Source organism: Balaenoptera physalus (assembly GCF_965194825.1).
Source record: "Balaenoptera physalus genome assembly, chromosome: 8".
Lineage (NCBI taxonomy): Eukaryota > Metazoa > Chordata > Mammalia > Artiodactyla > Balaenopteridae > Balaenoptera > Balaenoptera physalus.
In genome coordinates this window covers 103,935,943-103,961,461 of record NC_138887.1, presented here as the reverse complement: position 1 = coordinate 103,961,461, position 25,519 = coordinate 103,935,943, and the positions used below count along the sequence as shown (strand labels likewise).

At 44.9% G+C, this 25,519-nt stretch overlaps 2 protein-coding genes across 4 annotated transcripts in view; both read left to right on the top strand.

Annotated features, from left to right (window-relative positions):
- Positions 1 to 1,538, top strand: part of CHCHD3 (coiled-coil-helix-coiled-coil-helix domain containing 3) — a 281,079-nt gene extending 279,541 nt beyond the window's left edge. The window contains exon 8 of the mRNA XM_082473146.1: positions 814 to 1,538. Within this exon, the coding sequence (XP_082329272.1) occupies positions 814 to 837 (24 nt within the window). The 3' untranslated portion in view covers positions 838 to 1,538. The remainder of the gene's footprint in view (positions 1 to 813) is intronic.
- Positions 1,539 to 14,867: 13,329 nt separating this feature from the next.
- The window catches only part of PLXNA4 (plexin A4), a 596,073-nt gene continuing 585,421 nt past the window's right edge, over positions 14,868 to 25,519 (top strand). Inside the window, exons 1-2 of one of the 3 annotated variants that reach the window (XM_082472852.1) lie at positions 14,868 to 20,406; positions 20,960 to 23,865. In XM_082472852.1, the coding sequence (XP_082328978.1) occupies positions 23,814 to 23,865 (52 nt within the window). In that variant the 5' untranslated portion in view covers positions 14,868 to 20,406; positions 20,960 to 23,813. Of the gene's footprint in view, positions 23,866 to 25,519 lie in introns of all 3 variants that reach the window. The other 2 variants (XM_082472851.1, XM_082472850.1) reach the window with 2 other exon arrangements.

Below are 25,519 nucleotides of genomic sequence, written 5' to 3'. Positions count from 1 at the left end.
TTATGATATAGCAAAGTTGTTAAGAGAGTGGATCCTAAGAGCTCTCAATACAGTGATAATTATTGTCTTTTCTTTTTTTGTATCTAAATGAGATGATGGATGTTAACTAAACCTATTGTGACAATCATTTCAGAATATATTTAAATCAAACCATCCTGCTGTACACCTTAAACCTTATACAGTGATATATGTAATTAATTCTCAATAAAACTGGAAAAAAAAATTCTTCCTGTCTACTGTTCCTCACCCACACCCACACAAATAACTAAATGGAATGTAGGGGCCATTTTTGTAATTTGGGAATACATACTTAGATCTGTGTAGCTCCACCCAGCATTATGAGTTCAGGAACATCTGCATTCTGCCTAGCGTGAGCAGAGGTTTCAGGGGGAGAATCTTGTCTTCAATTGAGAGGTTCCCTCTCCACCCCACTCCACCCCTGCCCCCTTAGCAGTAGCTTTCCCCCAGTCTCTGCAGCCACTAGAAATGCTCCCACACATCCCCAAATGTCCAGGGTAGTGAGACGGCACGCACACTCCGCACTATGCCCCCACCTCCTCACAGTCCAGAGCATGTTCACCCTTAGGGCTTAGTTTGATATGGTGGGGGAGGGGTCATTTGGAGATGATACATGATTAAGCAATGATGTTCATTAAAGGTAGTCATATTTCAAGACAAGGGAGCAAATGCCTTGCTATATGTGTTTTTGAGGTAGGTCTTTGAAAAGCAACACAAACAATACTAAATAGCTACTGCCCATTTTTGGTCCCCTTCTTCTGGTGGTAAATCTCATGTTTTCTATTTCTCTTTCAGAGCATGCTTGAGAAGGGAGGATAAAATCAACTTTTAGAACAAGCAGAATTCCTGCAGCGTTAATTCCAGAGGTGGAACATTTTTTTTTTCCTAGTAAGAAAGCAACTCATTTAAAGAGAAGACCATTAAAGAGAAACATCAGAGAGCAGATTCAACAGAAGCATATCACAGTTTGATCAGCAACAGTTTGAAAAGCCAAGGCCTAGATCAGGGATCAGCCATCAAGGGCATGCTACAGTGTTAATAAATCCATTTATGATGATTAAAAAGAAAGGCAGTCCTCTCCACCTTCTGTACTTTCTATTCAACTTCCTCTTCTAACCAAGCTCCATCATTGGGTGAACCTGCCCTTCCACAAAGCTGGGGGTTTGGATCGAGGGCTGAGGTCACTGGAGTGGGGAGAAGAGAAGGCCAAACCCCTCCATCTCGGGCCAGCAGTGCTGGGCGGAATTGGCTAGGCTGTGGCATGTTGGATTTCTTTTTCTTTTCTCCCTTGACTATATAAGAGCTACTTTATTTTAACTTATTATGGTGATCATGTAAGAAGACAAAAAGAAAATTTACCTCTTTTACTGGAATAATGTTTCTGATTATGAGTGAAATAAGGCATTTTTTATCAACATGAAGGCAACCTTGGCTTCTGCAACCTCTCGTCTATCATGAATACTGACATCTTTACTTCACTCACTATCAATAATAAATATATTTTCTGACGAAGACTGTCATTGTAGTCTGGGGCCTCGTGTGTTTTTTGGGTTTTTTTGCCAGGTTAGATGGTTATACTTATGGGAATTGAGTTGATTTATATTGTTATTAATTTGTATTTGTGTGGTGCCTTTACTCTAAAAAGCTCCAACACACTTTGCAGATCCTCAGACAGGCAAGAGATGCTTATAATTTGCCTCTCAGGTACATAAGATTCAGTAAGATCTTTACAAATTGCCTGAACCTTCCTTTCTTTGGGATGGCCAAAGTCATCCTGCCTGGGGCAAGCACTAGATTAGGTAACCTTGGTTAGGAACTTCTGACCCTGCCATACTAGGAAAATGTTAAAATGAAAAAAAAAATTGACCCTGAGACTTGATGAAATTGGAAAGAGAAGAAAAACTTCCTGATTATAACTCTCACTTTTCTACCAGAGGATTGGTGCGTCAACACTGGAAGTTGGAAATGAGCATTCACACCAAATGGAAAGATCTTTCTGGGAAATAGATGAAAAAGAGAATGCCAGTGATCTGTGATGTCATCGAAATATCTTTTGTCATGTAGAAATTTTATTTCATTTTTATTTTGTTACAGAAGGAGATAATTTAGCAAAATAATTAAGATTACAGGCTCTGGAATAAGATGCATCTGTGTTCAAATTGTAACTCTGCTACCTACCAGCTGGGGGACCTAATTAAGTCACCCCACCATACTAAGCCTCAGATTCCTCAACTGTAAATTGAGGGGAAATGCAAGAACCTGCTTTGTAGCCTTATGGTGAAGAGTCAAGATGCTTTCCACATACATTTGGTCAGGTCCATTGTCGTTGGATATGTGACTATAATAAACTGGTATTTGGAGCTGGGGGCATGGAAAGAACATCCACATGTCTTTTACTTAGAGAAAGTTGGGATGAATGTAACTTGTGTCAGGAAAATTTCAGCCAGCCCCCTTACATGTTACTGTGGCTTCTCATGCATCTGATTCCTGAGTCGGCTCCACTTGAATGGCATATTCGTGGACACTTGTGGGCACACCTGTAAACCTGATGTTGATTCTGAATGACCTTGGGGACACGTCTCGAATAATTACTGAAAGGCTCTGTGATTCTGTTTAATGAAAGATTTATTTTTGTTTGTTTAAATGATGCGAAATAAGCTGCATTCGTTTAAGTGTGAGTGAAGGAAGCGCTGGTAACTTGAGCAGCAGCACATGCTGGCACTGTCAGGAAGGCATCCAGGTAACTGCCTGGGAGAAATAATAGGTGCACAAAAACAAGTGTGTACGTGGTGACCTGCTGTAGTGTTTGCAAATCAGTGAACTCACAGATTCCCTCCTATACTGCTTTGTTTTGCAATTTAGAGCCAAGAACTTGGCACATCCCAGGCTGCCAGTCTTGTTGCTGGCAGAGAAATAAAGCACTGAAGAGTCAGGCATTTAAGGCTGGTTAAATCCGTGAACACGGGAGGTGGTTTGTCAGGACCTCTCTCTCCCAGCACCCGTTATTAACTTCTCATTCTGATGAACATGATGGGCACAAGGGGGAAAGACCACACTTTAGGAGAAATGAAAGGGTGAAATGATGCCTTTTCCTGCACCTCGGAGATCTCCCTGTTAATTGCATCACAACTTAGCCCAGGTCACTGTTAACCTCCGGACAACTGCTTGGGGAGAATGTTGTGATCTATGTGAGGCTCATGGGAGTAACATATGCCAATCAGTTAGCATCTCCATTAAGTAGAACACGCCTTGAACCACAACAGTTTAGCTCATGAAGCCAGGAAGAATAAAGTATCTTGAAAGCTGGTCAGATGTTATCACGCTAAAGTAATGTCTGATGAACTTCCAGAAGACAGTGGGGTCGAAATCAGCACAAAGTCCTCCCTCTGGAAAGTCAATAACTTATTACAGAAAACGTGCCAACGTGCAACGATTTAAAAAATTATGGACTGATCATTATTAATAGCAAATGTGGAGTGCCAAAAGCCAGGGGCTTGTGGCCTGCTGGTCAACCAGTGAGACTTCTCTCTACAGCAGCTCTAGGCTGCCGGTATTTTGCTTCGAACTAAACAAGCGGCCAGGTTCTCACCTTCTCTGGCTTAGGAGTCGGGAACCTGTGGTTCTTAGCTTTACATCTTTCAGCCCACAGGTATAATTGCTTTCACCAGAAACCCACAGGATAATCCTCTTCCCCCTGTTTCTGTGAGCTGTAGGAGTTGATCCTTTCAAGATTTAAGAACTAGAGCAGTTGAACAATTGAAAGAGTAGCAATAACTTACTGTGATGATTCTGCTTTGAGTTAATTCTTGACAAGCTAATACTTTGAATGAGTGAATTAATGTATATTTGTTTTCTCTGTCTGTCACGGCTTCCCCAAGTTTTCATCCATTTCTCAGCTTCCCCCCCCCCCTCAGTCGCTCCATCTTTATTGCCTCCTCTAGACTCTTCTGTGTATTTAAACTTTTCTCACCCTTCTTGGCCTTCCAGGCACACCTCCTGAGATATCTGGCATCATCTTGGGTGCAGAATCCTGGGCTCTTGCTCTGAGTTCTGTGCTGTTGACTCTTGGAACAAGTCTCTTCCCCTCAGGTTTCTCTCTGCCCAGTGGCCCGCTCTGGTTCTTCTCCATTATAACAAGAGATTTTTGATACTTCCTTTTCTTCCCCAAACTCCTAGTTCTTAAAGTAGTTATATATTTAGAACGTCTTATGATTTAGTCGTTTTTTATGTTTGTAGTTCTTAATTTGTAAACCCGGTAAATGGAACTTTTAAATTCTCTGGGGAAAAAATGTAAATTTGTATTTAGTTCTCTGTGGCCTTTGACTGTATTTTTCCTATAGTTTATGATCCTCATTAGAGAAATGGTTTCCCATCACTTGCCCCAGGGGATTTACTGAGTGGGTGGGCTGTGTCCCTTCTGAAATGTTGCCTTAGGACTTGTACCCTGTTTGTGCCAGTGAGACCCACAATCCAAACCACCCTCAGAGTAGGAGACCAGGATGCTGGTGCTGTTACCTGCCTTAGTCTGAACAACACGTGGGCTGGTTAATTCACGTCCACAATTTATTTTAAAATTTATGCTAGACATTTGTTTTAGCCTCTTGTCTTGCTGAGTCCTTAAAAGAATTCAGAACGTTAATAGTTGTCAGTTTTCACTCTCTCCTTCCCTTGACCTACTTGGTGTCGGAGGTGCCAACAGTGACTAAAACCATGTAAAGGGAATTAAAGGGAGAGGATAAGGACATACTCTTCATAAGATGGAATGCTGGCTCTTGGCGCTCCAAGCTGTGTGGAGAGAAGGCCTGGGCATTATCCCCATAAACTCCTTTTCATTCTCCAGCTTCTGTCATTCAGAATCCACTATAATGTGAAGAGAGAAGTCATTTTTAGTTATTTCAATTTAGATGATCTACAGCTATATCCATCTTACTGTCATCCCCATACCCCACGTGAGATGGGAGTAGTCAGTGATTTTCCAGGCTCGGTGGAATAGGAAACTTTGAGGCCGCCCTTGTATCCCAAGGAGGTTGACTCCTGCCCCAATGTACCTTGGAGAGCACTCCTTGATGAAGGATGGTGGATTGACTTGATAAGCACCAGAGACTTGTTCTCCTATACCTGGAATGAGATCACCTCACTCATCTGACAAGGTCTGTTACACTAAGAATTTTGGTCAAAGTACCAGATAGCTTAAGGAACTTTCAATTCCATTAAAAAAACCCCAAAAAACAAAAAACAGTCACTGGGAGAAAAACGACCAACCATCTAATTCATTCTCCTAGCTTCAGGCTGATGTTTGAATGAAGATGATGAAATTTTACATTTCATCTTGTGTCTTCTCTCCTGGTGCCTCCAGCCTCGGTTTTGCTGGCAGAACCTCTATAAAAAGAGTTGAATTGCTTTAGAGGAGAAAGCAAAAGTCACCATCCAAATCAAAAGTGTCTTCCACTTTTCCTACCAGTTGTCTTGAACCTTCCAAACAGACCCTCAGCCTTTTCCAGACCATGAAAACATGCCCTGTATTTTAGGGGACAGCCCAGTGTTAAACCCAATTTGGATTCAGGAAATGTGGCCACCATATTTATGACTTTCAGTTAAGGAAGTTGGAAACTGAAAATTGAAACTGTCAAGTTCAGTCCCTGAAACTCCCTCAAACCAAGTCAACTCTAAATGGAAAACAGCTGTGCTTCAATTTAATGAAACGCTTCAAACCTCTTGAAGTGAGTTTGATGAGGCGAGGCCTCCACACACTTCAAAGATTTTCCCGTGCCGAAAAGCTTGACTTCCCTCACCTCTCTGTCCCCCTACATGTCTCTACCTCTCCTGCGAGGATCCTTACTGGGCTGTGGCCACTGTCACTTTGCTGAGAGGGCAGTTTGCTTTGAATATCACCCTTCAAAGTAAATTACATTTCCATAATGGTTTTTAAATGCAAATGTGGAAGCCAGAGGTCGGTGGCCACGTTGCAGGGTACCACTCTGCTCCAGCTATGCCTTACCTACCTAGACTTTGTCCCGGGAGTGGCCGGCCTGGGCTGGACTCCAAGTGGCCCATATTTGGGGAGCCGCCTGCAGTGCCCTTCTCTGTTGGGTCCGCCTAATTGCCAGGCTGCTGCTGGGCCCTCATCAGTGTCCACAGCATAGGTTGAAAGCCTGTGCTCACTCATTCCTCACTGGAGAATATATACAATAAGGTTGAGGGCCAGATGACTGAGGCCAGTTGCTTCTTATCTGCTGCCTGTGCAGTTCAAGAGACAAGGGTAAAAAACATTTTCTTCATTTCATAGCCACAGGCCAGGTTTCTCAGTCAGCATGAAACCAGAAACGCAATGGCAACCTGCAAATTTTAGCTTTGCTTTGCATCTCCATAAGGTAATGTGCACCCTGGTCTCAGAAGCATGACCACAGAGTCATTGAAAATATTATTCAGCAGAGTTGAAGTGTCAATGTCATCTTATTTCTAGCTTGGAAGGCCGGCTGCAGAGCAGGGGCTGGGAGCTCTGCTTTTAACAGAGGGTGAATAGGGTGTCAGCTCACCTGCTGGTGGGAGTTCTAGTTTCCTCGGTGTTCTTAAAATGCCTTTGCAGCAGCTACGTTTTAAATGTGAATCCAAAATGTAAAGTCCACACACCTTACCCTCAGGTGCTTAACACAGAACTTGGAAATCTTAGTAACTAAGGCGGAAGTTGCTCTTCTTCTACTGGAGATGACTTCATCAGTGGAGTTAGATGTTATTGTATAGAAGCAGTCAAGAGGGTTATGAATCACTGTTAAGATACTGTTCTTTCAGGAACATCAGAAGTTACTGTCCTGAGTTTTTATAACCACTTTCAACACTCCTCAGTGTAGGAGTGGCTTATTCTTCATCACCTTATAGATCAACCCTTGCTAGTTAGCTCACTACTCCCACGTTTTCTAGTACCTGGGAGAGGTGGTTGTCTGCCGTAGTACCACGTCACACTGGCCTCGCCGGAGTCATTCATACACTGACTCACCAAATCAGCAGAGCCTACTCTGTGCCCCAGGCACTGTTCCTGGAGTCAGGGAAATAGTGGCCAACATGATGGACAGGGTCCGGACCTCATGGAGCTTCTGTTCCTGAGGGGGGAGGAGGCTTGAACATTAATGTCAGGGAGTAGTGAATGTCCTGCAGAATGCTACAGCTGAGCAAAGGAGTAGTTCAGGGAGAGGGAGTAGGGCTTCACGGGTGACGTGCTATATTAGAGGGCACTGAAGACAGCTGAAGGGAGTGACGTTTGGCAGATTCTTGAATGTACTGAAGGCACCATTCATATGAAGATCTGGGGAAGTGCACTCCAGGCTGGGGGAACAGTAAGCACAAAGGAACAAGTTTGGTGTGTTAGGGGAGCGAGCGGCGAGGAGGTCCTGGGGGCTTGAGTGGAGTGAAAAAGGCAAATAGTGATGGGAGATGGGTTCAGAGAGGTAGGCAGGACACAGGACTTTTTTTTTCCTTAGGCCGCGCCCCGCGGCTTACGGGATCTTAGTTCCCCAACGAGGGATGGAACCCATGTTCCCTGCAGTGGAAGCACAGAGTCCGAGTCACTGGGCCACCGGGGAATTCCCGAGGACTTTTCTGTCCCAGCTATAAAACAAGTAAATATAGAATAAGTAAAACAAATAAGCCATAAAATAAGTAATAAGGGGTGTAATGTCCAGCATGGTGACTGTCATTAATAATACTGTATTGAGTACTTGAAAGTTGCTGAGAGAGATCTTAAAAGTTCTCATCACAAGAAAAAAATTTTGTAACTACATATGGTGATGGATGTTAACTAGACTTATTGTGGTGATCATTTCATAATATATACAAATATTGAATCATGTTGTACACCTGAAACTAATAGTGTTACATATCAATTATATCTCAATTAAAAGATATATATATATATGGTGCTGGATCAATTGGATATACACATGCCACAAAAGGGAAACTGGACTGTTCCTCATTCCTTACTCAGAAGTCAATTTTAATTGGAATATCCTTTAAATGAGTAAGTAGAACACTAATGCTTCTAGAAGAAGAATATAGATATTCTTTACAATGTAGAAGAATAGCTTCATGACTTCAGCATAAGGAGATATTTCTTAAACAGGATACAAAAACAGTAACCATAAGGGAAAAAGTTGATAAGTTAGATTACTTTAAGAATTTCTGTTCATCAAGACGCCATGAAGAGAGTGAAAAGGCAAATCTTAAGATATTTGTGAAGCATAAGCCAACAAAGGGCTCACATCCAGGCTATATAAAGAACTACAAATCAGTAAGAAAAGGCAGCTGAACAGAAGAATGAGCAAGAGACTGAAATACGAACTTCACAGGAAATAAATATCTAAATGGCCAATAAACATATGAAATGTACTGAACAGCATTACTAATTAGGGAAATGCAAGTTAAATTCACAATGAGATGCCCCCATTTATCCACCAGAGTGGCAAAAGCTAAAAAGATGGAAAATACTGAGTGTTGACAAGGATGTGAAGCAACTAGTTTCTAAAACATTGCTGGTAAGAGTGCAAATTGGTACAACCAATTTGGGAAATGATCTGGCATTATCTGTTAAAGCTGAACATATTGTCTTAGTTTTAACAGAATTACTCTAGATGACTGGGTGGCTTATAAACAACAGAAACTTATTTCTTACAGTTCTGGAGGCAGGGAAGTCAAGATCAAGGTGCTTGCTGCCAGATTTGGTGTCTGGTACGGGCCTGCTTCTGGTTTATAGATGGCCATCTTTTCCCTATACCCTCACATGACGGATGGGGTGAGGGAGCTGTTCTGGGGTCTCTCTTATAAGGGCACCAATCCCGGTCATGACGGATCTACCCTCGTGACCTAATCACTCCCAAAGGCTCCACCTCCAAATACCATCACATTGGAGGTTGGGTTTCAACATATGAATTTTGGGGGGACATAAACATTCAGTCTATAGCAGAGATCCATACCTAATGACCCAGCAATACCATTCCTAGGTACATACCTAGAGAATGTTCAATAGCATTCACGATAGCTACAGAGTAGAGACAACCAAATGTGCATCGTAATGAAAACAGTAAGTATATTGAGGCATATGAAATATTATACAGTAATACAGATGAATGAGTTACGGTTACATGTAAAAATGGATGATTCTCACAAACTGTTGAGCAAAAGAAGTCAAGGACTAAAAAAAACCACGTTTTATAATTGCATTTCTATAAACTTCTTAAAATGGCGAGATGAATGATAGTGTTTATGGATGGATGTTTACGTGATAAAACTATACAGAAGAATAAGGAAGAGTTATAAATGGATAGCAGTTACATTTCTGAGGGTCAGAGTGGGTACTGATGAGAAGGGACACAAATGGGTCTTCAAGGGTACTGGTGAAGTAGATTAAATCTACCTATTTTATTTTATTTATTTATTTTTGGCTGCGTTGGGTCTTGCTGCATGCGGGCTTTCTCTAGTTGTGGCGAGCAGGGGCTACTCTTCATTGCGGTGCGCAGGTTTCTCATTGCGGTGGCTTCTTTTGTTGCGGAGCACAGACTCTAGGCTCGTGGGCTCAGTAGTTGTGACTTGTAGGCACAGTAGCTGTGGCGCACGGGCTTAGGTGCCCCGCAGCATGTGGGATCTTCCCGGATCAGGGCTCGAACCTGTGTCCCCTGCATTGGCAGGTGGATTCTTAACCACTGCGCCACCAGGGAAGCCCTTAATTTATGATAATTCATTGAGCTGTACATCTGTTTTGTGTTCTTCACTGTGTATCTTGTACTTCACAATAAAAAGGATTTAAGATGAATTTAAACAGGTTCAAGCTTATCCCTGTGACAAAGTCATTTCCTCTCCCTTGATAATTACTAGTAGCTGACATTTGTTGAGGGGTATTCTGAGCCAGGAGCTGTATTAAGTATTTTATATACATTATCTCTGATTGCAATAATCCTATAAGTTAGCTACTTTTATTATCCCCATTTTACAGATAAGGAAACTGAGGCTTGGACGGGTGAGGTAACTTGCCAAGGGTCATACGACTACTAAATGGCAGCCCACCCCTGTCCTCCCTGGAAGCCTGGCTCTTAACTGCTGCGTGTTCTCCTCTCCGCACACGCGTCATCCTGCTGCTACATCTTTAGGGCAACCTCCAAATCCCGCACGGCATCTGCCCCAGTGCCATTGTACAGTATAAACTTCCAATAAACGTTGAGTGAATAATGAATAAAAGCCCCATTCTTTTCATCCACTTCCTCTCATGTACTGCGTGCGGTAGCACAAGATTTTCTTGCCTGGGCGAAGTTCCTGAGGTTTCAGCAGAGGAAGAATAACAGGAAAGCCTCCTGTCTGTGGCTGATGCTAGTTTTGCTCACCGGGGTCTGTCAGACAAATTCCCTACTTCCTCTTTTACTTTCCCTGAGCTCCAAGACATCTGTCTCACTACATCGTGTTCCTCCACGGCCTGCCACTCAGGAGGCGGAGGTGGAGACGCAGCCGGGCTGTGTGCCCACCCGCTGCTTCCGCCTCCGGAGGGGGTTCCAGGTGCAGCCCTTCCACGGGCCCCAGGTGGGCCAGGAGGGTGCAGGGCGCAGAGCCCAGCCATTCTAAATAAAACTCCCAGTCCCACGTCGCTGCTGGTTTCCCAAGGTCTTCTGAGGCAAACAGACTTGGGAAGGAAAGTAACTGTTGTTCTGGAACTTTCAGGCCCTGTTCAGTGGCGGTTTGTCACTGGCTTTGAAGCTGGAGCTGCTCGCTAATGCAGTTGTGTACAGAGCAGCTGCGTGGGGCTCCAGGAAATATCACCAGCTCAGCCTTTGCCACCTGCCTTCCCTGTGTGCTCTTTTCCTGGTTTTAGAAGATTAAAAATAAACAACAACAACAACAAAAGAAGAAGTCAAGATTTGAGGACTCTATACATATTTTCCTGGATGATTTTGACCACAATCTCAAGCTGTCCAAAACAGCTAATTATTTACAATTCTCCCACCTACCCCTCACCTCTCCCAAACTGGCTCCTTCTCCTGGCTTTTGACACCCACCCACCTACCCACCTTATGCTCCCATCACCGGGAACTGAAGTCTAGGGGTCCCTGGACTCCTTCCTCACCCACCTTTGCCCACCCACACCCACCCATGAGTACCGTCCATTTGGACCTGACAGTCTTTTAGAGCCAGGAGAACTTGGGCCAATCCTTTGTTTTATAGACAACTTGAAGCCACATAAATAATGTCCTTAGAGTGAGGATTACTAGGCACTAAAAAGGTTACAGGTGGTCTATAATGTCCTTCAGGAGAATCTCTATAAATCTGTAGAGGGTGATGTAAGAGGGTCAAGGTCTCTTCCAGGTCTTTTTCCCATAATTTCTCCCTCTAGCATGTAATAAATGATGTTTGCTGTGGCTTACCTAAGCGTGAATACCTTTCTTTACTGATAGAACCTTGAGTTTGTTCAAGTATCAGCCTTTCAGGGGAAACTAGCCTTCCCTACCCAGCCCCAGGGATGAATCTTGATTAACTTAAGGCAATCACTTTCCTTGCCAGTGATTGGTTTAGGAATGGACATGTGACATAATTCTTGCCAATGGAGTGTGAGGGAAGTTTCCTGGGAAACTTAAAAAGCAACACTAGTGAGGCTAGGTCATATTTACCCTGATGGCCTTTGGTGGTGTTTTGTGAGTATATGAGGCCTGGAGCTTTGGTGCCCATGTTATGATCATGGAATGACGGGCCTGAGGGCAGAAACCAAGACATGGAGGTAGCAGAGGCAAAACATGAGTAGAGGCCAGGCATCAGCTGAACTGCTCTATCATTGGACTTTCTGTTACAAGAGGTGGTATATTTATGCATTTCATTTATGTGGTTGAATTGGGTTTGCTGTTACTTGAAGCTGAGAACCTCCTAACTGATCCCTCTACGTTTGACAAAGATACAGTCTTCTCTCCCACTCCCTGTTCTCCTTCCATCATTAAGGCACCAATTTCAGGCTAGCTTTCTTCTCAGGAGGGGTTGGGATTTTAATGAAATCCTTATAATCTGTCACCTGAGTCTCCTTCTCACCAAATGCTTGGTGAAGGTTAGACTTTGAATCTCTGGTTATGGAGTAGAATAGTGTTAAATGAAGTCCCCAGTCAGGTCCATCAAAACCAAATGGAAAGTAGCCAAAGGCTCTTAATAGACCTTTCTCCAAAGAAAATATACAAATGGCCAATAAACGAATGAAAAGACAGCATCACTAATTGTTAGGGAAACACCAGTCAAAACCATAGTGAGATATCACTTCATACCCACTAGGAAGGCTGTGATCAAAAAGAATGACATAAACAAGTATTGGTGAGGATGTGGAGTAATTAGAATTCTCATACACTGCTGGTCAGAGTGAAATGGTGCAGCTGCTTTGGAAGAGTCTGGAAGTTCCTCAGATGGTTAAACATAGAATTGCTATATGACCCAGCAACTCCACCCCTAGGAATATACCCAAGAGAAATGAAAACATAGGCCCCCTATAAACACTTGTACATGAATGTTCATAGCAGCATTATTCATAATAGCCAAAAAGGAGGAACAACCCAAATGCCCATCAACTGATGAATGGATAAACAACAACAACAACAAAATGTGGCCTATCCGTATAATGGATTATTATTTGATAATAAAAAGGAATGAAGTTCTGATGCTTGCTACCATGTGGATGAGCCTGAAAAATATTAATCGAAGTGAAAGAAGCCAGTCACACAAAAAAGACATATTGTGTGATTCCATTTATATGAAATGACCAGAACAGGCAAATCCAGAGAGACAGAAAGTGGATTAGAGGTTGTCAGGGGCCAGGTGTTAGGGAAGATGAGGCGTGACTGCTAAAAGGTGTGAAGAAAACATTCAAAAATTAGATTGTGGTAATAGTTGTGCAACTCAATATACTAACAGCCATTGAACTGTGCGCTTTAAATGGGTGAATTTTATGATATGTGAATTATATCTCAATAAAGATGTTTTAAAACGAAATCCAGGGCTTCCCTGGTGGCACAGTGGTTAAGAATCCACCTGCCAATGCAGGGGACACGGGTTCAAGCCCTGGTCTGGGAAGATCCCACATGCCGCGGGGCAACTAAGCCCGCGAGCCACAACTACTGAGCCTGCGCGCCTAGAGCCCATGCTTTGCAGCAAGAGAAGCAACCGCAATGAGAAGTCTGCGCACCACAACGAAGACCCGACACAGCCAAAAATAAATAAATAAATATTTTAGAAAAAGGTAAGAGTATAGGCAAAAACAGTTTCTCTATAGAATAATAGTAAATCTGATTTATGTGCATCTAAAAACGATCACCTGGGGTGTTTAAATTATAGACTCCCTGGCATCACCTGAGAATTACAGATTGTACCGTCTTCTTGGGACGCATAGCTCCCCAGAGATGCTAAAGTTGGGCAACCAAGAGATCAGTGGAGCATTCTGGCCTCCAGAATAATGGTTCCCAACTAGTGGAAGATGTTTATTTGCGTAAAGGATGCTGAGTGTTTCATACATAACCATAACACAGTGTATGATGAATATACAGTTATGACAGAGTTTTACAGTGAGACATACCTTATCTTGAGTCCTGGCTCTGTTAACCTGAAAGCCGTGTGAACTCTGGAAAGTTACTTAAACCTCTTCAAGTCTGTTTTATAATCTTTAAAGTGGGGATAAAAATATAACTTCCATGGGGCTGATGTAATAACAAGTTTCAAAAATCTGAGGTGCTTCATTACAGTGTCTGGCACCTAATAAGCTTTTCTCTGAGCAGCATGGAGTTGATCTATTCTGAAGTCCATCCTTATATCAGTTGAAATCTTAGGAAAATACTGCATTGGAAGGGCATTAGCTCAAGGTCACTGAGAAATGCCTTTATTGAACTGCTAGCCATAGGGTGAAGTCCATAGCACATAAACGCCATGAGAGTAAGTCTCCATTTTTGGCTCCATGCTGTGTTGTCAGTGTCTGGAGGGTAGTGGTTCTTATGTATTTGTAGAGATCCAGGGCTTTCAGTAATTATTGTGAGTTCATGTTCCCTGAGTCCCTTGCCATAATATGAGCAAGACCATTTGCCTGATTGAGGACACCTGGTGTCTTAGTCAGCCTGGCTGCTATAACAAAATATCATAGACTGCGTGGCTTAAACAACAAATATTTATTTCTCACAGCTCTGGAGACTGGGAAGTCCAAGACCAAGGTGCTGACTGATTCAGTTCCTAGTGAGAAATCTTACCAGCTGGAAGACAGCTGCTTTCTTGCTGTGTCCTCACAACTGTGCCCCTTCCTTAAAAGCCACTAATCCCATTATAAGGGCCCCACCCTCCTGCCCTCATCTAACCTTCCAAAGGTCACATTGGGGGTTAGGGCTTCAACATATAAATTTGAAGGGGACACAATTCAGTCCATAGCACCCGGCATTTCTCACCCAGCCCCAGCTCACCAGCAAGTATCTGTTGCTTCCAACCCCACCCCACCCCAGCTACACCTGCCAGAGATCTTTCTGCTTCTGTCCACTCCTCCTTCTGTGAGTATCCTTGACTCCACACTACTCCCCACATCTTTGGCCAGCTTTTCTTCATATTACAGGATCTGTTGCTGTTGACCAGCTGCTCAGCTGACCCACATCGTCAGCTATGAAGCCACAGTAGGCAACATTTGTAGAGCCTCGTGTCAGTCCTGACAAATCTTTATGTTCTCAAAACTCCTGTGAATGTCACCCAGGAGAATGCCAGCAGACACAGAAATATCTTTGAAAAAGAAGGTTTTTGCTCCCGTCATGGTAGGACCAAGGTCTCTGTTAGAAGAGTTGGCATGCTCTGCTTTGACGGGCTGAGCTAATGGCTCCCCATCTCATTTGCTGTAGATTATTGCCATGAGCCGACGTCAACACTTGTATCTCCTAGGTCTCTGCTCCTTCTCTCTGCCAGTGGTGTTTGTTCACAGGCATTGTTTTCTAACATGCCTCGCTGGGTGATCGCTTGTCTGGGTTTCTAACCTCTCCCTCCACAGATTGTTTGCCTTCTCTCCTAGAGCTGGTGTTTCCTGCACCTCCCAAATGAGTATCATCTGTGAATTTCATCACACACTGTTCACCCCGCTTCTCCCAGCTCATTAACAGGCATGGAAGTGTAAGACGCTCCCCATCATGGCAGGAGAGGGCTGAGCTGCCATGGGCTCTGAGGGGAGCGACCCCCGTGCCAGGAGCTATAGGCCTTTGCTGGGATGGAGACGCCACCTGTCTTGGAGAAGAAAATCTCAGGGCACTTTAGACGCTGGTTGGGAGATTACAGAGCCAACAGTGGGTGATGAGAGAGGACTCCTGGATGCCCAAAGGGCCTGGCCCTTCCTCTCAGACTGAGAAGCTTTCCCCAGACCTGAGCTGGGGGCTCAGAGGCATCAAAACACGCCTTGTTCCTGGCGGTGAGGTGAGAGGCCACATGGCCTGGCTGTCTTCTTGGTCCAGAGGCTCCTACCCAGCTAAGACCTTTTTCAACCCGTTATGTCTTCATCATGGTCCCCGGGGTTGTCTAACCAACCACTTACATCCTAATCCATTTCTTTATTTTTGATACTTTATTTCACTGACCTTATCACAGGGCCTGGCAGAATGTAAATACTCAAGTATTAAGTGAAAAGTAGTTCTACTAACCAACTAGTAGTCAATATGAAACTATCATTATTGCCAAACTGAGGGATTCCAGTCAAAAGCAAGACTTGACATTTCAGTTGGCCTATTCAGTTTCAAAATGGGGTTACACCAATTTCATTAATTAAAAAAAAAAAACACAGCTTTGTTGAAATATAATTCACATACCACACAATTCACCCCTCGCAAATGTACATTTCAGTGTCTTTTAGTATATTCACAGGGTCATTCAACCATCACCACAATCTAATTTTAGTGCATTTTCATCACCCCAAAAAGAAACCCTATGGCCATTAGCAATCACTCTCTATCCACACTGCCCCCGCCCCCCATATCCTCAGCCCCAGGAAACCACTAATCTACTTTCTTTCTCTTTAGGTTTGCTTATTCTGGAAGTTTCATGTAAATGGAATCATCTTTTGTGACTGGCTTCTTTCAGCACTATGTTTTCAAGGTTCACCCATGTAGCATGTGTCAGAACTTCATTCCTTTTTATTATCAAACAACATTCCATTATATGAATGTACCACATTTTATTGATGAAGATTTGGGTAGTTTCCACTTTTTGGCTGTTATGAAAAATTCTGCTATGAGCATTGGTGTGTAAGCTTTTGTGCAGACTTTCATTTCCACTTCTCTTGGGTGTATACTTAGGAGTGGAACTGCTAGGTCATAGGGTACCTATGCTTAAGATTTGGGGGAACTGCCAAACTGCTTTCCAAAGTGGCTGGGCCATTTTACGTTCCCACCAGCAGTACATAAGGGTTCTAATTTCTCCGTATCCTCATCAGTACTTATTGTCTATCTTTTTGAGCACACCCATCCTAGTGAGTGTGAAGTGGTACATCTACATTTTCTTGATGACCAACAGGATCTTTTTGTGTGCTTATTAGCCAGTTTTATATCTTCTTTGGAGATATATCTTTTCAGGTCCTTTGTCTATTTAAAAAATTGGCTTATCTTTTTGTTGTAAGAGTTCTTTATGTATTCTGGAAACAAATCCCTTATGAGATGCATGATTTGCCCATATTTTCTCCCATTCTGTGGATTGTCTTTTCACTTACTCGATGTGTCATTTGTAGCACAAAAACTTTCTTAATTTTTATGAAGTCCAATGTATTTCTAAATCATTATTTTTTTCTTTTGTTGCTTGTGGTTTGGGAGTCAGATCTAAGAAACCATTGCCTAAATCAAGGCCATGAAAATTTACTGCTATGTTTTCTTCTAAGAGTTTTATAGTTTTAGCTTTTACATTTAGGTCTAGGGTTCATTTTAAGTTAATTTTTGTGTACGGGGTGAGGAAGTCTAATTTCATTCTTTTACAGGTGTAATCTTTTTTTGGAACAGTGAAAAATAACTCAGACCCCCTTTCTAGCCTTGTGCTGTAAGGCTGCAACCCATGCCCTGCCCATACCTACCTCCCAGGGCACCTGGGGATGAAGGAAGTGTGGTGCCTAGGATGCCCTTTTGGGAAAGATGAGCATGGAAAGCATGAAGCTTTCCATGAAGCTAAAGAACCAACAGACCATGGGACCAGCTTTGGATTTGAACTGGCAGCATCTCTTTTGCAGCTGCCCACTCCTCTCCTGGTTGTTAAATTGGGAGCAACATGACACTGGGGGACACCTCAGCCTTTTTAAAGTACCGAATGTTAAGTGTCTTCGTGTTCCTGCCCTTGGCAGAGCCCTGCCTGGAGGAAAGAACTAAGGCCCAGTGCTTACCAAGTCTAGACACCGTTCTGGGTGTTTTACCTGTGTTCACGCCAGTGAGTGAACCTGTGAGCACGGCTTTACGAGCCCTTGGCTGTGGGCATCAACGCCAGCCCTGTTCTGCTGGCTCCTCCCTGAAAGGGCGGAGGGTAGGGACAGCAAGGGAGGGATGGGGAGCCAAGGGGAGCAGGGATAGGGAAGGGAGTCCGTCAGAGGGAGAAGGTGGCATGTGGGGTAAAGGAGCATCTTAGGGCAAAGTGGAGGTGGAAGAACAGATAGTCACAGGGGAACGCTGCACCTGCCCCGCTCCTCCCCCACACAGCATCAGCAGGATGCCCACGCACACCTGGGCTCGAGGAGGCACCTTCTATGCCAGGGCTGCCCAAAGGCTGTGTGTGTGTGTGCGTTGGGGGGGACATCTTGATGTCGTCCTCATCTTGTCTCTGGTCCCCCCCTTCCTCCTGGTGCCCCTGTGTCTCTGCTGCTCTGAGCGGCTCCTGCCCAGGGTGGGCCTCGTGCTGTGCACAGCTACCCTGCTGTGCTCCAGTCCTCCAGCGAGGCCCCCCAGAGTCACTGAAGAGCTAATCAGACCCTCTGAACTTCAGCTCTGGGTTACCCACACCAGATGATTTATTTGCATTTTGGTTTATCAGGCTTCAAAATGCTTTAACACTGAAGGAGCCAGTGTCAGGGCCCAGTCCCTCACTGGCTCGGGGAGAGAGAAGGGAAGGACATGGCAGGGAAGGGGTTTGTCTTCCTTGTTGCGCCAACCCACAGTGGCCTTTCTGTCTCAGCATGTCGCTTGTGACCCCCAGATGGGTCCCGCCTCAGAGCAGTGAACCTTCCCGATGTGCCCCAGACCTCACTCTCTGCCTTCATCGTGGATCTGCCCCAACCTAGAGTTGACAGGCGGCATGAGAAATGGAAAGAGCCCTGAATGAGGGGCCAGGACGCGAGGGCTGCAGCCCTGCTGAAGTGCGAACCACCTGAGTGCCCTGGGAAGTGACTTCCCGCTCCCCTTCTTCGCCTGCACTGGGCCCCACCGCTGGGCTCCTCATCCCTCAGGGGATGTCTGTGCCTTTCTCTTCCTCCCTTTGTGGGGCGTGAGGGGCTGCCCTCCCAGGCAGATAGGCCCTTGGATATCTCTCAGGGGAGACAGATGCTGGGTCTGCCATTCACTAGCTCTGTGAACTCAGGCAAGCTATTTAGCCCATTTTGCCTGTTTCCCCATATATGATGGGGATGTAGAACTTCCCTCATAGGGTTCTTGTGAGGATGAACGAATCCATCACAGAGCTCTTTGAATAGTGCCTGGCACAGGGCAAGGGTTAAGCCTGGGCTCCCGTCACCACTACCACGCTCCTGTGTGTTTCCGGCTGGTCCTACACATCCCTCTCCCCATCTACCATGGAAGTGCCACAGAGTCGAATCCTGCTGCCCTGCTCCTCTCTTCCCTCTTTGTGAACTACGTCCTGCTCTTCGTTCTGCCTCCTCTCGGGTTCTCTGGTCTTTGCCCTTCTTCTGGGTCTCTGTCCACCCAGGGACACACAGAGGTCAGACCTGGGGCCTCAGCGCGGCTCCATCCAGAAATCTGCATTTCTAAAACCTACATTTCCATGCCTACACAATCACTCTCGGTTTTAAAAAACCTCCTATTGAGTTCTATCTGGTCCTGGTGGACCACACGTTGACCTTTACCCCTCTGTTCCCTGGGTGCTCCAGTGTCCACCCTTTTTCCTAAATCTTTAGCTGTTGGATGGTAGATTATTTTAAATTATTTGTTTTGAATTACTTTATAAATGATACTTATTTGTAAACTCAGAAAGTACAGAAAATATGAGATAAAATAAAAACAAAAGCAATCGATGTTTGGTTTACTAATCCTGTAAGTGAAAATACACTTACACATGAACAATGACATGAGTTAATACTTTAAAGAGACTTAGCTGAAGTATTTTCAGTGACAAGTTTTAAGAGGGGATTTAAACGTGCTTATGTGACAATGATTGTACATTTGATTCCTTTCAATTCAATAATCCTTTATGTCTGGCATATTGTTCTCTCCACTGTTCTCTTAGCCACTGACATTTCTACATCCTGCATCACCTTCTCTGTAGACCAAGATGCTGCTATTGTGTTGTCAAATGAAAACATTTTTCATTGATTGAAAAATTAGTTGTGTTGTCAAATGCTGAATTAAATTTACACCAGCTTATTTATTGCAGGACTTTTCAGAGCCTTTAAGTGCTAACATAATTTCCTAGGAAGGAAGGACTGTATGTAGCACTGCCCAAACTTGACTTGTAGAACAGCCCCACACTTAAAATAAAAAGGATGTTTTAACATCTTGCTAGGAGTTAGGGTTCCCTGGAACCCCATTTTGGAAGCACCTCTTTACATCAAGCCATCCAGGTTTTCACCTGGCTCACTTCTTACCCTGAAGCCAACAGCACAGGATTCCGAGGCATGGGCTGAGTTGAGAAGTAGCTTGTAGCTAACCCTGATTTCTGTGTGAAGCAAACCTAGGATGAAAGAGAACACTGGACATGGAATAGAACACAGGGCTTCATGTCTTGGTGTTGCCACTCAAAAACGATGTGAATTTGGTTAATCACAGCTGAGGCTGTTTCCTTGCCTGCAAACCGAGGATAAGATCTGCCTCTCAGGGTTGTTGTAAAGAATAAATGACATTGTTTCTGAAAGAGCTTAGTTAAATGTAAATGCTGTAAACAAGTAATTTTAAGGTGTTTATTAGTATAGTAACCAACCCAAAAATTGTAACCTTATTAATACTGTGTTTTATCAACTTGGCTCATGCCTGGTGCTCCAGAACCCACAGGCCTCTCTTACCTGGCAGACAGCATCCTCACTCTACAAGACCTCCTGGAGAGACACACAGAAGCACCTGCTCTGCTGTGCCCAGCCCTTCCCCAGCCCACCGTGGGGACCCACTCCTTTCGTGTTGCAAGTCCTACTGCACAAGGATGCCCAACTCCCGGGTCCTGAGAACTGAGCTCCGCCTGTCCTGGAGGGTAAGAAGCGGTCAGGCACCAGGAAGCCATTGCCTCCGTCCCCACTGCCACTCCATCAACAGGTCCTCACTGAGCTGAGGCCCCAAAGGAAAAGAGCACAATAACAAACACCCAGAGCTAGAAACTGGAGGCGCACCACCTGCCAAGGGTCCTCTCTCCATGCGGTGGGACCCGGCATGAACCACCAACTTCAGAGGGTCTCTTTCTTCTTCTGGTAGAATATCTGGCAGGCCGACCTTGTGAGAGTTTTGCAGATAAGAAAGAAAAAGAATGTCAAGCCCCTAGCCCCCAGGGAGCTTGCATATTAGTGTGGGAGAAAAGACACAGACTCTAAATGAGAGCAAGTGATTTTCTTATGATGAAGTAGCTGCCATGAGGCAGAATGAGCCACGCACACACAGCTGTGGGCTGCTTCAAGTAACCATGGCCGAGGAAGTCAACTGGTCATGGTGGGATGGTGTCTCAACGGGGGCGGCCATAACAAAATACTACAGACTGGGGGTGCTTAAACAACAGACATTTATTTTCTCACAGTTTCTGCACTTTCTCACAGTGGAGGCTGGAAATCAGAGATCAGGTGCCAGCATGGCCGGGTTCTGGTGAGGACTCCCTTCCTGGCTTGCAGACGGCCACCTTCTCACTGTGTCCTCACATGGCCTTTCCTGGGTGCATGCATGTGTGGAGAGAGAGCTCGCTGGTATCTCTTCTTCCAAGGCCACCAATCCTATCAGGTTAGAACCCTACCCTTATGACCTCATTTACCCTTAATTACCTCCAGATACAATCACCTTGGGGTTAGGGCTTCAGCTATGCACTTGGGAAGACACAGTTCATTCCAGAGCAAATGGTAATGAGGTCAAGGCTGTGCATTGGGTTCCCAGGGGGGTCAGCTGACTCACCCTGGTTCTAGGCACAGGTCCTACCTGGGTCTGCTCACAGTGTAGGGGGGTGGATGCAATGCAGACCGTGTTCACCACTGGAATGGCAAAATGTGAGATCCCCTAAAAGGAGTCTAGTTTTACCCCTTCCTTTGAAGGATGAGGAAATCACGGCTCCCAGAAATGAAGTGATAACTACTCTCAAGGTCCCGCAGTCCAAATCCTGACTCCCTCAGGGATTCACATTTTAAAAATGTGATTTCTGGAATAATCATGCTCATTTAAGCCACCTTGAACACATCCAGGGCTGTGTATTTCCTGTGTCCCAGGCAGATGTTCCCACTTGCTCTTGCTTAATGTCAGACCATTGTCAATAGATTTTTAGCAGCCCTGTGATTAACTCTTGAGGCAGGGAACCCAGAGCCCAAACTACTCTATTTCTACCACTTTCCATTTAGAAACTTCTGGAGCCTCCAAGGAAACCCTAGGGCTCCTGGAACACAAGCAGGAATCACTTATTCTAGTCCAGTATCCTTATTTGAGAGACCGTCAGGCCCAGAGGACAGTGGCTTGCCCAGAGTTATACAGGAAGGACAGGAATTTATCACCAAGCCTGGAACAGAACCAAGGTCTCCACTCAAAGCCTTGAGCTTCTTTCAGTCCAGAAGACCCAAAGCTCAACCCAGTGTCAGAATCACATGGGTGTTTAAAACATTGGGTTGGCCAGGAAGTGCCTTCGGTTTTTAAGTAAAAATAAAAGACACATTTTTCATTTTCACCAAGAACGTTATTGAACAGTGTATTCATCCTTTTATTCCACTACCTTCTGCCATTTTTCAGGCAACTTCGTAATTCCATCTTCCCAAAACTTTTTATCTTTTTGAGCAAAGAACTGTTCCAGGTGCCTTTTACAGTCTCCCAGGGAATTGAAATTTTTTCCATTAAGAGAATTTTGTAAAGACCGAAATAAATGGAAATCAAATGTGCAATGTCTGGTGAATATGGCGGATGAATCAGAACTTCCCAGCCAAGCTGCAACTGTTTTTGCCTGGTCATCAAAGAAACATGCGGTCTTGCGTTATCCTGACGGAAGATTATTTTCTGTTGACTAATTCCAGACGCTTTTCGTCAAGTGCTGCTTTCCGTTGGTCTAATTGGGAGCAGTACTTGTTGGAATTAATTGTTCAGTTTTCCGGAAGGGGCTCATAATAGAGGACTCCCTTCCAATCCCACCATATACACAACATCACCTTCTTTGGATGAAGACCGGCATTTGGTGTGGTTGGTGGTGGTTCATTTCGCTTGCCCCACCATCTCTTCCATTTCACATTGTTGTACAGTATCCACTTTGCATCGCCTGTCACAATTTGTTCTAAAAACGGAACGTTTTATTACGTTTAAGTAGAGAATCGCATGCGGAAATACAGTCAAGATGGGTTTTTTTCACTTAACTTACATGGAACCCAAACATCAAAGTCATGAACATAACCAAGCTGGTGCAAATGATTTTCAGTGCTTGATTTGGATATTTTGAGTCTGTCGGCTATCTCCCGCATGGTATAACATTGATTGTTCTCAATTAATGTCTCGATTTGATCGCTGTCAACTTCAACTGGTCTGCCCGACTGTGGAGCATCATCCTGTGTGAAATCTAGAGCACGAAACTTCGCAAACCACTTTTGACACGTTCGATCAGTCACAGCACCTTCTCCATACGCTGCACAAATTTTTTTTGCGTTTCGGTTGCGTTTTTACCTTTCTTGAAATAATAACGCATAATATGCTGAAAATGTTGCTTTTTTCCTTCCATCTTCAATCTTAAAATGGCTACACAAAAATTCACTAATTTTGATAAGTCTTTTTTAAAATGCACACTGATATGACAGCTGTCACATACAATCTAACAAAATTGTTTCGAATGAAGTTAAAGACAACTAAGTATTACTAGAGCCATCTTACGGAAAAAACCGAATGAACCTTTTGGCCAGCCCAATAGATGTTTTCCCAGGCACTGCTCCAAAGAATTCAGATTGGTAGGTCTCGAGTAGGGCCCTGGCATGGGGATTTTTAGGAAACACCAACTGGCTGATGGGGCTGATTTCACTATAAGCAGGGACGTACCTTCAGGGTGGGAAGCAGCTTTATCAAAGGCAGGGATGTGAGTCCCTGAGGCTTTCAGGCCAAGCTGTCATTGACTTTGCAGGTCCCTGTAGCACCAAGAGCTCTATTCTTATCTCTACCAAAGAACTAAATGGTGATTCCCAGAGCTATAGGTTGTGTCTGTTCCTGTAGCATCACTTGTTAGGCTCATCCAGAAGGTTCCGAGCACATGCCTATAGGTGGGGTCTGTTACATAAACAGTAACAGGTGCAGACAGGCGATGCTGCTAATGATCACCATCTGGATGAATAGACTTAAAAAAAAAAACCAAAAAAGTATGTGACGGAATTTTCCCCTCTTTGTTTTCTTATTTCTGGTGGCTTAAATATTGTTTGGTTTAAATACAGACATGATCCGACCACAAATATTATGGGCAGAAAAGCCAACACAGCAGACTCCGTGGAGAGACAGTCGGTTTCAGGTAAGACATAAAAATAGTGCGTGCTGCGTCTGCAGGTGTGCCTGGCTTTTCTTGGCATGTGTCACCTTGCTCCTCTAGAGAACGCCTCTGGGGAGTTGGTTTACTACCATTTTAGAGAGAAGTAATCGGAGGGGAAGAGGTTAGTCAGCTCAAAGTCACAGATAATTGGTGACAGAGTGGAGATGAAAATGTGGACGGCATGTCTTAGCAGCAGCCAGGTCTAGCTTTGGTTCCTGGTCCCTGGAGGTGGGGCAGAGGAGGACTGAGTCCACGGCCCCTGGGACACAGGAACCAGGAATGGAACTCCAGTCGACTGCTTGTTTTTGTTATGATGATTAATAGGACCATTTGAAAGGTAATCATCTGTGTAAAGTACATTTCAATCCTGTGCCAGGTCCTCCTGACCCCTGGATATTAGCTGTTGCTACCTCCATGGTAATAGGGGGGAGGCAGTGTTGAACTCAGCTGTCAGGGCACCCCTGGGGACAGGTGTCTCTGATCAGCTGGCCCCTTCACTATTTGGGAAGATGAGATTTCAATCCTGAAGATCCGGTCTTCACAGATTGTCACGGTTTGCATTTTATTTCTGGGGGCTGTGCACCTGGCCTTTCCCTAGGTCACCCACCTGCTCTCCCCACTCTAGAAGCGAGCGGAGGTGGGCCTGACCTAGTCAGGAGGTGAGAACATGGCAGCCCTCTTTCCTATAGCTTGGGAATCAGAACCAGGGCTGGTGCGGCCCAGGGAGGGTGCTGGCAATTCCATTTTGACCTGTTAAGCACTGGAGGACTCAGAGATGAAAAAGACAAGGTCCCCTCCCTGTCCCAAACTTCACAGGATAATGCCAGGCAGAGGGACACAAGGGCTGGGTCTGCTCAAGCGGGCTTCTGTGGGAACGCAGAGGGAGGAGAGACCCAGTTTGCCGCAGAGGGACACAGCTGGGGTAAGGCTGGGGTAAGGCAGGGGTAAGCTGGCCTCTCCGGGCTTCTAGAATCAGATTCTGCTGCATCTGAAACATGGCAAACCCAGGTTCCTTACAGAATCTCTTTAATGTGTTTTACGTCTGCATGATTCTTGGAGGATCATGAGATGGCATAAAGGTGTTGTGCTGGTCAGCTGCGTTGCGTCTCTTTGCTCTGTGGGCAGCATTGGTGCTAGGCTAAGGAAGCCACTTATGAAAGTGAAAACGTCTTTTCTGCCACTGGTCTCTTTTGAGTGAGGGCACTGGGGCCCTTGTTAAAGGGACAATGTTACTTGCTGATCTTATTGGATGTAACACCTTAGTTCCAGTTAGCAAAGTGGATTCGCTGCTTCCCTTCCAGGGCCCTGGAGGGTGGGACTTGGGGCAGGTCCTGTCTTCGTTAGTTGTGAGACGGAGGGAGGGAGGGAACCAGGAAGGTGACCTCACCTGGGTGCCTGTTCCTGAGGTAGAGGGGAAGTTCGCTTGAGGATGCCAGGCAGTGCTTAGCTGGGGCTGCAGGAGCCCACACACCTTGCCAGTAATGCCCAGCGTCCACCCTTGGGGTGTTCGTACCTGCTTATTCACGCCTGCGTGTGGCCTGTAGGGCAGAACCTGCACGCATGGCTCACCCACCGGCTTCCCTCACGGCCTCCCTCGCCTCACCTGTCTCAGTTGCCATCAGTTCTGGCTTTTCTC